Source organism: Bos mutus, chromosome 23 (genome assembly GCF_027580195.1).
Source record: "Bos mutus isolate GX-2022 chromosome 23, NWIPB_WYAK_1.1, whole genome shotgun sequence".
NCBI lineage: Eukaryota > Metazoa > Chordata > Mammalia > Artiodactyla > Bovidae > Bos > Bos mutus.
In genome coordinates this window covers 41,445,828-41,459,431 of record NC_091639.1, presented here as the reverse complement: position 1 = coordinate 41,459,431, position 13,604 = coordinate 41,445,828, and the positions used below count along the sequence as shown (strand labels likewise).

Sequence of the window (13,604 nt, the reverse complement as noted above, 5' to 3'; positions counted from 1 at the left end):
AGATCAGAGACTAGTGAGTGTAAGAGCCAGGGCTCCCTCCCTGACCGACTCCGGGGCCCAAGCTCTTCACTACCTCAGACATCAAACCTGAAACGCCACCCAAGGGGCCTGGGCAGCGCCTACGTGTCTGAAGTCCATCAGATCATTCTGACAGAGACACATCATGTTTCCAAAGTAAAGAGGTAATAACATTTTCATCTCCACAAAGAAATAGGTCCTCTCCCATTTTTCTTGAAACATGGAACCCTTTTTCTCTTCTTTCCATTTTTGAGAGAAATTTACAAGGGCACAAGAAACATTTCCCCCTAACTCTACCTTCAAAAGGGAAGAACATCTTAACCACCACAACAAATGGGAGCTGACCCTGAGCCCTGGTATCACAGAGATAAAGACAAGACTCCTTATTTGAAAATTTTCAATATTAGTTTGTTGGATACTAATATTTTTTAAATTCTTAATCATCTTGCAGGCCAAACACAGCCATGAGCCAACAGTCTGTGGTCCTCAAAATGTTTCAGGACAAACAGGCTTTCAAGGGCTATACATCCAGGCATGACCTTCCATGACCTACCTGGCCCAATGTCTCCCACCTGGAATATTTTCATCGGCTACCCAAATCCAACCAAGACATTCAGGTGTGGTGTCACACACCCCAAGCAACTGTCCCTAATATTCCACCTCATTTTCAGTCTCCATCAAATTCCTCTCCTTCGCTTCTCTAATTTTACACTCTAATTTGCATCTTGCAACAGTTTAAAGCTCCTCAAGAGCTCAGATTCTGTATTCTACATGTCTTTTTTTTATTTTATATTTTAATTGGAGGATAATTACTTTACAGTATTGTGACGATTTCTGCCATACATCAACATGAATCAGCCACAAGTATACATACGTCACCTCCCTCTTAAACTTCCCTCCCACCTCCCTCCCCAACCCACCCCTCTAGGTTGTCACAGAGCTTTGGACTCCCCGTGTCATACAGCGAATTCCCACTGGCTATCTACTTTACATATGGTAATACATATGTTTCAATGCTACTCTCTCAAATCATCCCACCTTCTCTCTCCCCTACTGTGTTACTCTACACAGCTTAAACCCCTCAGTTTGAAGTATTCTTTACAGACACCACAATTACTTCTGTACTTAAAAAAATAAAAATCCTTTTGAAAGAAAAAGTCACTCGAGAGTGCCTAGCTGAAGAACGATACCAAGTTAGTTCCTTATTCATACCAATGAAAATACCATAGAAAAACAGTTATCACATACAGAGACTAACTCATTTTACCAGTAAAATCTAAAGGTTTCGTTTTACTATTAGTAAACGCAGTCTATCCAAACTACAAAATCTCCAGGGAAGAAATCATCATTGCAGTGAAACCCTGAGTCAGGGCTCAGCACATTCAACAAATGACGACTGAATATAAGTCTAGTAAACAAGTCATTTAGTAAACAAGCAACTAATCAAAAGTTCCAATTACCAAAATATATTACCTCATGGTATTCATTATAAAAAGTGTTTTACAAAGGCATATAACTTTTCTTATGGCATATTTTACTAGGATTCTTAAATATTCCAAAAAAATCACCACCATTCCTTTTTATAGGAGTAGCAGCACTGTATGTATGAGTTCCTATCCATTTCTGTTCATCATTGCTAAGCTGCTCTCATAAAGCTAATGAGAAGTGTTAAATAAGTCTTCCAGACAATTCTTTAAAAGGACTTTTTTCTTTCCTCTTTTACGAACAAAGAGATCAACTAACTATATACAAAGAAAGTCTACCTAAGGGATCATTTCTTTTTTATGTTTATAATACTCTTTTCTTTATAACATTTTGCTTCCACTTGCTTTAAATTTTTATTCTTTCTGTAATAAGCTTTTTCCTGGAGTAGAAATTCACTCTTTATCTCTTTTTGGAAGTGCTCACAAAATACCACAACATAAGATAATGCTTTACAACACTTGAGTTATTAATTTCCCATTTTAAAGGGGGTTAAAACCCATCCTGCACTGCCTACAATTTGTTTTATTAAGTGCATTTGGACAAAGCACACAAACACACATACTCTTCAGTTGAGTTCAGTCACTCAGTCGTGTCCGGCTCTTTGCGACCCCATGAATCGCAACATGCCAGGCCTCCCTGTCCATCACCAACTCCTGGAGTTCACTCAGACTCACGTCCATCTAGTCAGTGATGCCGTCCAGCCATCTCATCCTCTGTCATCCCCTTCTCCTCTTGCCCCCAATCCCTCCTAGCATCAGAGTCTTTTCTGTGCCTCAGATACGTAACTAGACTCACAGCAACAGCCCGCTTCTGGTTAGCTGCACTAAGCAAGCAGCCGCAGAACACAACGTGAACAGTGAGACGTCAAAAAGAAAGTTTAAAAATCACTTCCTGTTTGTTTTGCCAATACTTTTGGTGCTCACATTTGAATATGGGTGTTTCATTCTAGTAATTTGTTTCTATTTCAAATTAAATCAGGTTACAGGGCAATCAGTCATACCTTCCCACACCCAGTTCTCCCTGTGAAGGAATGTTAGAAAGAGAGAGAGAGGTTAAAGGCCGGGTCTGTGAGAAGGGAAAAGAACAGTTTTCTTTCTTCCTGAGTAGGAAAAACCCAGCTCTTCCCTACTGTGCGCTTCTTCCCTGTGAGTCTCTACTGCTCACACAGAAGGCTTCTGATCACTAATGCTTGGCTCTGACGTCTAAGACTTCCAATCAGCAAATGTGTGTGGGGTTTTCCACACCAAGCCAAGTCTCTGCAATGCCAGCTGGGTGTCCCACAATTTAACTCAATTCTGCCACTATCCTCTCAGAGAAAGTGTCTACCTCGAGATCCCACAGGTTACGGTCTCAGTCCTACGAGACTGTCCCTGTCGCCCTTCAGATGGCAGTCCCCAGCACAGGTGTAACCTGTGCTTCTGACCAACCAGCTACAGATCAGAGGTGCCAATGACCCTCTCCTTGGGTTCCTCCAGACCTCAGGGAAACACTTCCTTACATTTACAGTTAATGAAAGGACACAGGGGAACAGCCTGGTGAAGAAAGGTCCTGTCCGGTCAGAAGGGTCCTGCGTGCAGGAGGCTCTGCTCCCATGGAGTCTGGGCGCATCACCCTCCCCGTGTGGATGTGTCTGCCCACTGGAAGTTCTCCCAACCCCACAGAGGCTTCACCATATAGGCATGATCAAACATTTAACTCCATTTTCAGATTTTCTCCCTTCTCAAAAGAAGTGTGTGTTGGGGGGGGGGGGAGGGGTTTGCTGAAAATTTCAAGCTTCAAATCATGGCTTGGTCTTTCTGGTGACCAGTTCTCATCCAAGAACCATTCAGGAGCCCACCAGAGCTGCCTCGTTAGAAAAAGACACTCCTATCACACAGGTAATTACAAGTTTCAGGAGTCCTGTGTCAGGAACAGAAGTCAAGGACCAATATTAGAACAAGAGACACTCCTAGTGTTTTTGTCACTTTGGAAATTAGAAGAGTCTAAGGAGCTCTATGCCAGGAACCAGGAACAGAGATCAATATATACATTTTCTATCATCTCACAGTTTGTCTCAGGAGGAGCTGAAAAGCCACAACTCCACTCAGAATTCTCCCTCCTCCCCACTCCACAGCTGGGGACAAAGGGACATGGCTAAAGTGAACAGCTGCCTACCATACACCATCCTGAGAAGAAGAGACTATGGCTTAAAAGGTCAACTCTGAGTAGTCTAAAGAATGAGATTTCAGAAATCAGAAAATACACTCTGACCCACAGGACTGCTGAGCTGCTTTTAAGAAGCTTGAAGGGAAGTAGCTTCCATTTGACAGCACTCTCCTGACACACACAGCCCACTGACAACACATCCCCCTTTCGAAAGAGCTGATCTCTCTCTCTTTCTCTCTCTCTCTCTCTCTCACACACACACACACACACACAGAGACAACCACTCGATTCCTAGAAGTTCCCCACTCTAGAAGGATCCCTGGCATTTAAGGTAAACAAACCTCAATAAAACTAGGTAAGTATTCAAAAATCATAGGTATTCTAGTGGCCTGGGTTCAAATACATTTCTAGGAAAAACTGGCAAACTTTTGCTCTATTAAAAAATGTCCTCCGACCTTTTCCTTGCAATGCACTGCAGTACTGACTTGTATAAGCTAACTACCTGACTTGTGTGCAACAGCCTACTATACACACACACACACACATGTGCACACAGAAAACCTCTGAAAGAAGAATCAAGAGTGAGAAACAGGGTGGCTAGAGAAGATGGGTGGGAAAGAGATCCACCTTTCACTCCATATCCTTTGCAAGTTTTGAATTTTGTACTGTGTGCATAGCGTTACCTATTCAAGGTAGTCTTTCTGAGTAAGTTACCCTAAAAAGAGTGTAAAGAAACTTTAGGGTCTCTATTTCACTCCTTTCAGACCTATCTCTTGAAAAGACTACAGTATTTTATCTCTACCTGTATAATACGTAAATACACTGGTATTTTTGCTTATTTACTGGTATTTACATCAGATGCTTCACAAAAGCAATGGCTTCCATTCTGTCTTGTTCATGACAGTATCCAATCTGGAAGTAGGCACTCAATAAAAGCTTGTAGGACAAATGAATAAATAAATGAATAAATCTAAGAATGAACACTTGGATTTCCCTGGTGGTACAGTGGATAAGAATCCACCTGCCAGTGAAGGGGACACGGGTTCAATCCCTGGTTTGGGAAGACTCCACATGCCATGGAGCAACTAAGCCTAAGAGCCCCAACTACTAAAACCCGTGCGCCTAGAGCCCACCTGCGACGAGAGAAGCCCCCACACCTGAAAGAAGGGTAGCCCCCACTCTGCGACTAGAGAAAGCCCGCCTGCAGCAACAAGACCCAGTGCAACCAAGGGTTAACTGATTAATTTAAAAAGTGAACACCTTTTCCTATTCAAAAGGTTAGGAAGAAAAGGCTTCAAAAAGGCTGGGAAAAAGACTGAACACTCTTGAGGATCTATGTTACCTCAGCACAAAAATTCTCAAAATGGATTCAAGTTTTCGTGAATGTTCAGAGTATTTTACGCAGAAACTCAGGTGCATATGTTTTATTACTAAATTTTAAGTTTGAACTTTATTTCCAAATTCAACTCCTTATTCTTCTTTTATCCATATATTATCTTTTTTTGTCCATGATGGTTTCTTTGTTCTGTTTCATGTTAACCACCATCAACCAATCCTTTAGATTCAGCACCCATAAACGTTACACCTTGTTTCTATTACTCTGACCTACATCAAGACAAAAGTGATGATGACAGGAAAATTTTATGAGCATACCTACTAATCTTTATCTTCAAATTAACTACTTTAATATTCACAAAACTGCAGAATCCAAATTTGACATATGTTTGACAATGAACCACTATCAACAAGTCATTAAAACAGTATCACTACTTGATTATAGTTTGTTGGTGTGTTTATTTAATTGTTAATAAAACTTTCCCGGCTATCAGCAAAATGAAAATCCTTTTCCCTAGGCATCACTAGGGTTGGGGATCAGTACAGCATATCAAGTACCCAACACAAATCCTGTGAGATGGCACAGACTTTCAAGTTCAACATCTGAAAGAAATCCTAAATGTCCTATGATAGAACCATGCAAAGAGACTCTGAAAGGATTTACAACCAAATACACACACACCTTCTGTAAGCCGATACTCAAGAGTATCAGACACCTTGTGGTGGTTGGTTTAGCCGCGAAGTCATATACGACTCTTGTAACCCCATGGACTACAGCCTGCCAGGCTCCTCCACCCATGGGATTCTCCAGGCAAGAATACTGGAGTGGTTTGCCATTTCCTTCTCCAGGGGATCTTCCTGACCCAGGAATCGAACCCAGGTCTCCTACATCACAGGCAGATTTTTTACCGACTGAGCTACGAGGGAAGCCCACCTAGTCACAAAGGCTGGAAATAAAACAAGAGCTGGGAGACTTCTCTGAGACCTACCTATCAGCACTTTACTGGTAGACACTAGCATGTGGTATCTCTTGGTTATTTTCAGTTCCTCCACTAGACTGCAAGCTTCCTGAAAGTAGGGACTGCATGTTCACTCATTCATTCACTCACACAGTCAACAAATAATATTGAGCATCTACTACTATTCTAAGCACTGAGGACACAGGAGTGAATAAAAAAGATAAAAGAGACATATCCCTATCCTCAGGGACTAGCCTGAGATCAGGTGAGAGGAAACAGACAATACACAGAATGAATACACAGTATGTCTCGATGGTGGTATGTGCTGCCAAGAAAAAAAGCGTTAACAGATGCACAACGGACTGCTGTTATCTTATACAGGGTGATCATTAAAGACCTGTCTGATAAATTTAACAAAGACCTCAGGTGAAGGAGGGAGCCACGGAGATACCACGGGGGAGAATCAGCACAGAAGCTAGAGGGCTGGAAGAGTGGGGTGAGAGAGAGGGAGGGTGATGAGATGAGGTCAGAGCTATGGCAGGGGACCAGAGCACCAGAGCGCGGGTTTGCTGAGACAGACCACCACTGGAGCAGAGGAGTGACAGAATCTGACTTCTGTGTCAGAAGACTCACTCTACCACTGTAGCAGTGAGGACTAGAGGGGTAAGGGCACAAGTAGGGAGACCAGTCAGGAGGATAAAGTCATAATTCAGGCAAGAGGCAAGACGGGGTTAGGCCAAGATAGTGCAGTGGAGGGAATTCCCTGGCAGTCCTGTGGTTAGGATGCTGTCCTTCCACCGCAAGAGGCAGGGGTTCAATCCCTGGTTGGAGAACAAAGATCAAGCAAGCAGCGTGGCACAGAAAAAAAAAGAAAAGTGTGCTGAAGGAGTAAATAAACAAATGTGTTCAAACAAGAGCCTTGCCTTTTGCTACTATTTCTATTACTGTTTCAACTAAAGCAGATACACAACACTCTATTTATTGAAAAATGAGACTCACCCAAAAGCAAAAGATTAGGGCAAGAAGTAGAAAAGAATAATGAAGATCGCAGTACAATTTCAGACTAGAATCCACAACTTGGGAAGTCGGTATAAAAGGAGGTAATGGGAGAAACATCTAACTGACTAACTTGTGTTTACTAGGCAGGCACAAGGGAAAGCGTATGGGAATGCCCGCATGTGTGCGCACACGTGCACACACACACACACACACACACTCGCTCTCTCTCTCTCCCCCCTTCTCTCTCTCTCATACACACACACACAAAGCCTCAGGAAAGATGCAGAAACACAAGGATCAGAAATGTGCAGTCAGCTGGATCCATGCACTCGTGGTGACTCCAGAACAGTCCCCGAGATACGCTACAAAAGGACTCCCCAACCGGCCTGGGCTCCACTGGAAGCTCTTCACCATGGTTCTCACCCCTGATGAGTGCCACCTGAGCCTTACTGCCCTCTCTGGAGCCTGGGGGAAGGTCCTTTCACCTGCTCCCCTGGGGGCATTTTTACTGACAAACACTCAGGCTACCAGAGTCTCCACTCACTGAGGGTCTTCAGTCGGTCATCCCCTCACCCAACCTAGTGAGCTCAAAGATCTGAAGAAATGAGAACCAGGAACCCCATGCCAAGAGAGGCAGGGCTCCTGATGGAAAAGCTCAACAAACAAAACTAAGACCTTTAAGAACAGTTTTGTTCTTTGTTTTTTAAAAGATATATATAGTGCTACACTCAATATGCCAGCAAATTTGGAAAACTCAGCAGTGGCCACAGGACTGGAAAAGGTCAGTTTTCATTCCAATCCCAAAGAAAGGCAATGCCAAAGAATGCTCAAACTACTGCACAATTGCACTCATCTCACATGCTAGTAAAGTAATGCTCAAAATTCTCCAAGCCAGGCTTCAGCAATACGTGAACCGTGAACTTCCTGATTTTCAATCTGGTTTTAGAAAAGGAAGAGGAACCAGAGATCAAATTGCCAACATCCACTGGATCATGGGAAAAGCAAAAGAGTTTCAGAAAAACATGTATTTCTGCTTTATTGACTATGCCAAAGCCTTTGACTGTGTGGATCACAATCAAATGTGGAAAATTCTGAAAGAAATGGGAATACCAGACCACCTGACCTGCCTCTTGAGAAATTTGTATGCAGGTCAGGAAGCAACAGTTAGAACTGAACATGGAATAACAGACTGGTTCCAAATAGGAAAAGGAGTACGTCAAGGCTGTATATTGTCACCCTGTTTATTTAACTTATATGCAAAGTACATCATGAGAAACGCTGGACTGGAAGAAACACAAACTGGAATCAAGATTGCCGGGAGAAATATCAATAACCTCAGATATGCAGATGACACCACCTTTATGGCAGAAAGTGAAGAGGAACTCAAAAGCCTCTTGATGAAAGTGAAAGTGGAGAGTGAAAAAGTTGGCTTAAAGCTCAACATTCAGAAAACGAAGATCATGGCATCCAGTCCCATCACTTCTTGGGAAATAGATGGGGAAACAGTGTCAGACTTTATTTTTCTGGGCTCCAAATCACTGCAGATGGTGACTGCAGCCATGAAATTAAAAGACGCTTACTCCTTGGAAGGAAAGTTATGACCAGCCTAGATAGCATATTCAAAAGCAAAGACATTACTTTGCCAACAAAGGTTCGTCTAGTCAAGGCTATGGTTTTTCCTGTGGTCCTGTATGAATGTGAGAGTTGGACTGTGAAGAAGGCTGAGCGCTGAAGAATTGATGCTTTTGAACTGTGGTGTTGAAGAAGACTCTTGAGCGTCCCTTGGACTGCAAGGAGATCCAACCGGTCCATTCTGAAGGAGATCAGCCCTGGGATTTCTTTGGGAGGAATGATGTTAAAGCTGAAAGACCAGTACTTTGGCCACCTCGTGCGAAGAGCTGACTCATTGTAAAAGACTCTGATGCTGGGAGGGATTGGGGGCAAGAGGAGAGGGGGACGACAGAGGATGAGATGGCTGGATGGCATCACCGACTCCATGGACATGAGTCTGAGTGAACTCCGGGAGTTGGTGATGGACAGGGAGGCCTGGCGTGCTGCGATTCATGGGGTCGCAAAGAGTCGGACACGACTGAGCGACTGATCTGATCTGATCTGATATATATATTTAATAAAAACAGTTTTAATGCACAAGGAAATCTGAGATGATCCAGTCAATACTTACCTTTCTGCCTCAGTAAAAAAGACCCCTGAGGAGCAACTTCAACTTTCCCAAGCACTGTGATGTCACCCCCATGTATAGTCAGTATCACTAGCCTTTCCAGGAGAGTATTTCACATTGCTAGATATTTCAACTGTCTAAAACGCCTGTGCCACACTCCCCTACCAGGCCAGGAAGGGCAGAGTACAAGCAAGCCCACCCCTAATATCTCTCCCTTTCTGTAATCAGAAAATGAAGAAAAGGAATGGGTGTAAGAGAGAAGATTTCACTGGAAGTGCTTTAGGAAGGCCCAGGGTGAATACCATGACAAAGATGAATGTCATAATACCCAATTTAGTGTAATAAAATCTTACTCAAGAAATATGTTTAAGTCTTCTGTAATGTTTATGATAAAATATTAATTGGAAAATATGGCAGATTAAAAATATAAATGCAGAAACTTTCCGGCAGTCCAGTGGTTAGGACTCCATGCTCCCACTTCAGGGGCACAGGTTCCATCCCAGGTCAGGGAACTAAGAATCCACCATGATGCACAGCTTAAATAAGTAAGTAAACAAAGTATATTTATTTGCTAATCTTTGTCAGTCACAATGTAGTCGGTCCATGATCTTCACTGTGGGTCTACTGCTGAAATGCAAGTTGTCTTTCATATACTATGCCTACCATGTGTGACCTGTATTTTTCAGCTCTAGATTTTAAGAAGAAAAACAAAAACCTGAAAACATTCATGAAGTGATCTATATGCAGAGTCTGTCTGGACTTTTAAGACTTCTTTTCCATCTTTTTTAGTTTTCTAATCCATATTAATCGAGCAGCAATTTTTTTTTTAGTAACTTGAAATTATTGGATCATTCCAAAGCATTTGAAATATTTTTCACAAAACCATTCTTTTTGAACTCAAATTTCACCAACTGACGTCATATTTAATTACATTGCACAATTACAATTTTCAGTGTATTACAACAAATATATACAGATATAGAGATAAATACAATGCATATATTACAAAAAAAATAAATAAATACAGGGATCAATACAACTGGTTGGGAGGCCACATGGTCTGGAACCTGTCAGGACCAGCAGCTCACAGAGTAGAATCAAGTGCACAGTGTATCAAGTGGTTAAAGCAGAGGCTGGGCAAGAGACTGTCCACTGCACATCAGGTGCACTGTAAGAAATGTTAACTATCACCAACGCCCCAACCTAAAGGTTTTAATTTATCAAAATGTCACCATAATTAGTAAAACATCTACGGAGGGAAATTTTCCTGCTACTGATGCTTGTTTATCAACAGGAAAAGCAGACAGAGATTTGAAGGAAAGAGAACTCATTTTCATCATGTTGTTGAGTCTGCCCCTCCAGGCTTCCTGCCTGCCTGTCTCCTTTGTAACTGTATCACAGAGCCTGACATTTAATGAGTGCTCAATAAAGCTGCTCAGTAAACTTGCTGAATATGTTCACACACCCCAACCTGGATCAGTATCTCAGCTGCTATCACTGCTGGCCTATAAATAAAATTTTCTGGGGCTGGAGAAATGGAATGCTAGAAGGTTTGACTCATGGTCTATTATCTGCTAATATTTCCATCTTTTTCTTTACATTGTAAGTATGTTTCTTAACACTGATTAAATTTATAAATCAGGATCCTATTCATACTTACATTATTATTGTTTTAATGCTAATATTGATAGTATCCTGTAAATTATTCTATCTTGATTAAAGCCATTAGTGCTCATTAAAAAATAAAATTGGGTTGAATGTCCTATTGCGTTTGAATTTCACATTCCCACAATGCGTGGCGGCTAATGCTTCCAGTTTCTGGCACTACTACTGAGAACATAAAAGTTCTCCTGGAACTAACAAATTACTTCCCTTCCAACACAATTATATAATCTGAGAATTGAATGGCACCCTAGAGATTATTCCGTGGTCCAAAATCCCTCCCAATTAAGGGTTCCAATCAAAAACCACTCAACTTTTTGGGACAACGAGGGATGTTTATCTTTACATCCCATGTTACAGAATGCTGCACTGATATAGTAGGCTCTTAATACATATTAAACAAATCTAAAACACACCCCTTTCATTAATTTTATTCTTCCTAGGCTTTAGCTGTATTATCTACTGAATCTGTAATTAAAGATTTGCATGAATCTTCTGCTCATTAACCAATGTTCAGAAAGAAATTCAGTAGAGGAAACTTCATGATCAGTCAAATGTTTTAACATCAATGCTGCTTGTACCGTTGCATAATAAGCCTTTAACAGAAAACAGAAAACCAAGTCTTCATTACTTTGCTTATGATCCATAAGGGGTTTCCAATTTATCCAAAATATTCACATGTTCTCAATTCCTTATGATTTATTTAACATGTAAAGTCTTGTCATTCATACAATTATATACCCTTCTACTTATAATTGGGGTTCCCACAGATTTAACCATATTACTGCAGTAAGACATGTTATTATGCTAATTAGTTTTCCCTCCAATTAACAGCCTGTGATCCCGTCTGATTTCCCACAATACGACATGATAATGGAGAGAACAAAGCCTCTGGGGCAGTAAACATCACCATTTTACTTTATGCAAGTATGTATCCCAAAACAGTACACAATTTACAGCAAGGCACTGCCTAGCAGCTATTACAATGCATCGGTTTTGAGTACTTTTACAATATACATTTCCAAATCTAGTTTCCTACTGTTTTGCTGAAAGGGAACACACAAAATCTCTCAACAGAACAATTACAGTGCTTTTATTAACTTTTTTTTTTCCCACGCAATAAATTTCCACTTCCTCCTAAATATCTCTGGACAGCAACTTCTGGCAACCCATCTGTCTTTCATCACAGCTTCTTTTCATAACTAACGGGTCAAGTTCTTTTCTCTCCATTTCAACACGATGTACTGTACTTGCAGCCCTGCCACGATAGCCCACTGCTGCATGCTGAAATACAGCATATTGAATTTCACTGTCCTTCATTGTTTCCAGTTTAACTGCCATTTTACCACCATACACACGAGAGGAATGCGTTCCCACAGGCATCTTATTAATTTCCAAAGCAGCTATTCTTTGAGGATTTACAAAAAAACATTTGCCTTCTCTGAATTCCCTTTATTACCAGAGAAACGGCTTTGAGGAGTTTCGAGATTTTTTTTTATTATATGCAAAAAGAAACTGATTCTAAGCATTTCTATTTTGCAAGCAAATTTAATCCTAAAGATCTTCCTAGGGCAATGGAGGAATGTCCGGGCAAAGATTCTTAAAAGACCGATTTTGGCTTTCCCAATTAAAATGAAAAAATTTTCAACCCACAAAGATTATCTTATCAAATTGTCCTTTCTTCTCAGGCTTACACCATATGGGCTACCCAGCGCAGTAGAAAATAAACAACTGGCTTTGGCTTTTGCACAACGCCCTAAATCTTCCTAAAACTCCCCCCACCGCCTCGGGCTCCCAGACGTACATAATCCCTCGGCAAACCCCGAACCTGCCAATGAAGTGGTTGCTTTCTCCGCCACAAAGGGCCGGCCCCGCGCCGCGTGCACGGCGGCTCCTGCACACACACATGTGCCGGGCTGGCCTGACACAAGCGCGGGGCTGCCCTCCCCGGACCCCAAGCCGCAGGCCCGACCCGAACGCCGCGCGCTCTCCCCGGCCACCGCCTTCTGCCCTCCGCCCCTCTCTCCTCAGTGACAGGATGCCCGCTCGCGAGTGCCCGGCCGCGAGCTGCCGTCCCCGTCGGCCCGAACCTCAGACCCACTTCCCCTCCGCCCACCGTCCTCGTCCCTTTCCCCCTCGCCCTCGCCTCAGGAAATTTCGTCGGAACTTCACTCGGGCCGAACCGAGCGGCCGGGCCCGGGCCGCGCCCCCCACCCCCCACCCCGCGCCTCAGTCCGAGGTGACCACCGACCCCGGAGACCCCCGGCCGGCCCCGCGCCTCACCTCCTCCTCACTCTCGCTGCGGAAACACAGGCACGCGGCCCGCTTCTTGTAGCCGTCGCCGTCATAGGTGCGGGTCTGGTTCGACTTGAGCTTCATCATCCTCCGGGCCCGAGTTGGGGGGTGCGGCGCGGGTCTCGGGAGTCGAGGGTGGGGAGCCCGCTCCGGACGGCCGCGCGCGCGCGCGCGCCCCCGGCTCGGCCAAGGGAAGCAGGGAGGGGGAGCCGCTACTGCGCTACACGGCTCCGCCGCTGGCTCGCCGCGGCCGCCTCATTCCCCTCGGCCGAGGCCCCGCTCCGCCGCCGCCGTCACGGCTGCCGTCGCCGCCGCCGCCGCGGCCGCCGCCCCCTCTGCCGCCGCCACCCCCGACGACGACCGCGCCGCCATCTTGGGCGCGCTACGTCAGCGGCGTAAGGCCGCGCCGGCCTGCGGGACGGCCGCGCGCTCGCAGCGCCTGCCGCGTTCGGGAATCGCGCCCTCCCAGTCCGCGCGGCGTAAACGAGCGTCTGGGATGAGAGGGCGCCGCGGCTCGACGCAGCCAC

General features: G+C 43.9%; 1 protein-coding gene across 2 annotated transcripts in view; it reads right to left on the bottom strand.

Moving 5' to 3' along the window:
* NUDT3 (nudix hydrolase 3) overlaps window positions 1-13,442 on the bottom strand; it is a 123,514-nt gene extending 110,072 nt beyond the window's left edge. Inside the window, exon 1 of one of the 2 annotated variants that reach the window (XM_070360803.1) lies at window positions 13,066-13,442. In XM_070360803.1, coding sequence (XP_070216904.1) covers window positions 13,066-13,164 — 99 coding nt within the window. In that variant the 5' untranslated portion in view covers window positions 13,165-13,442. The remainder of the gene's footprint in view (window positions 1-13,065) is intronic. The other variant, XM_070360802.1, reaches the window with a different exon arrangement.
* Between the last annotated feature and the right edge of the window lie 162 nt (window positions 13,443-13,604).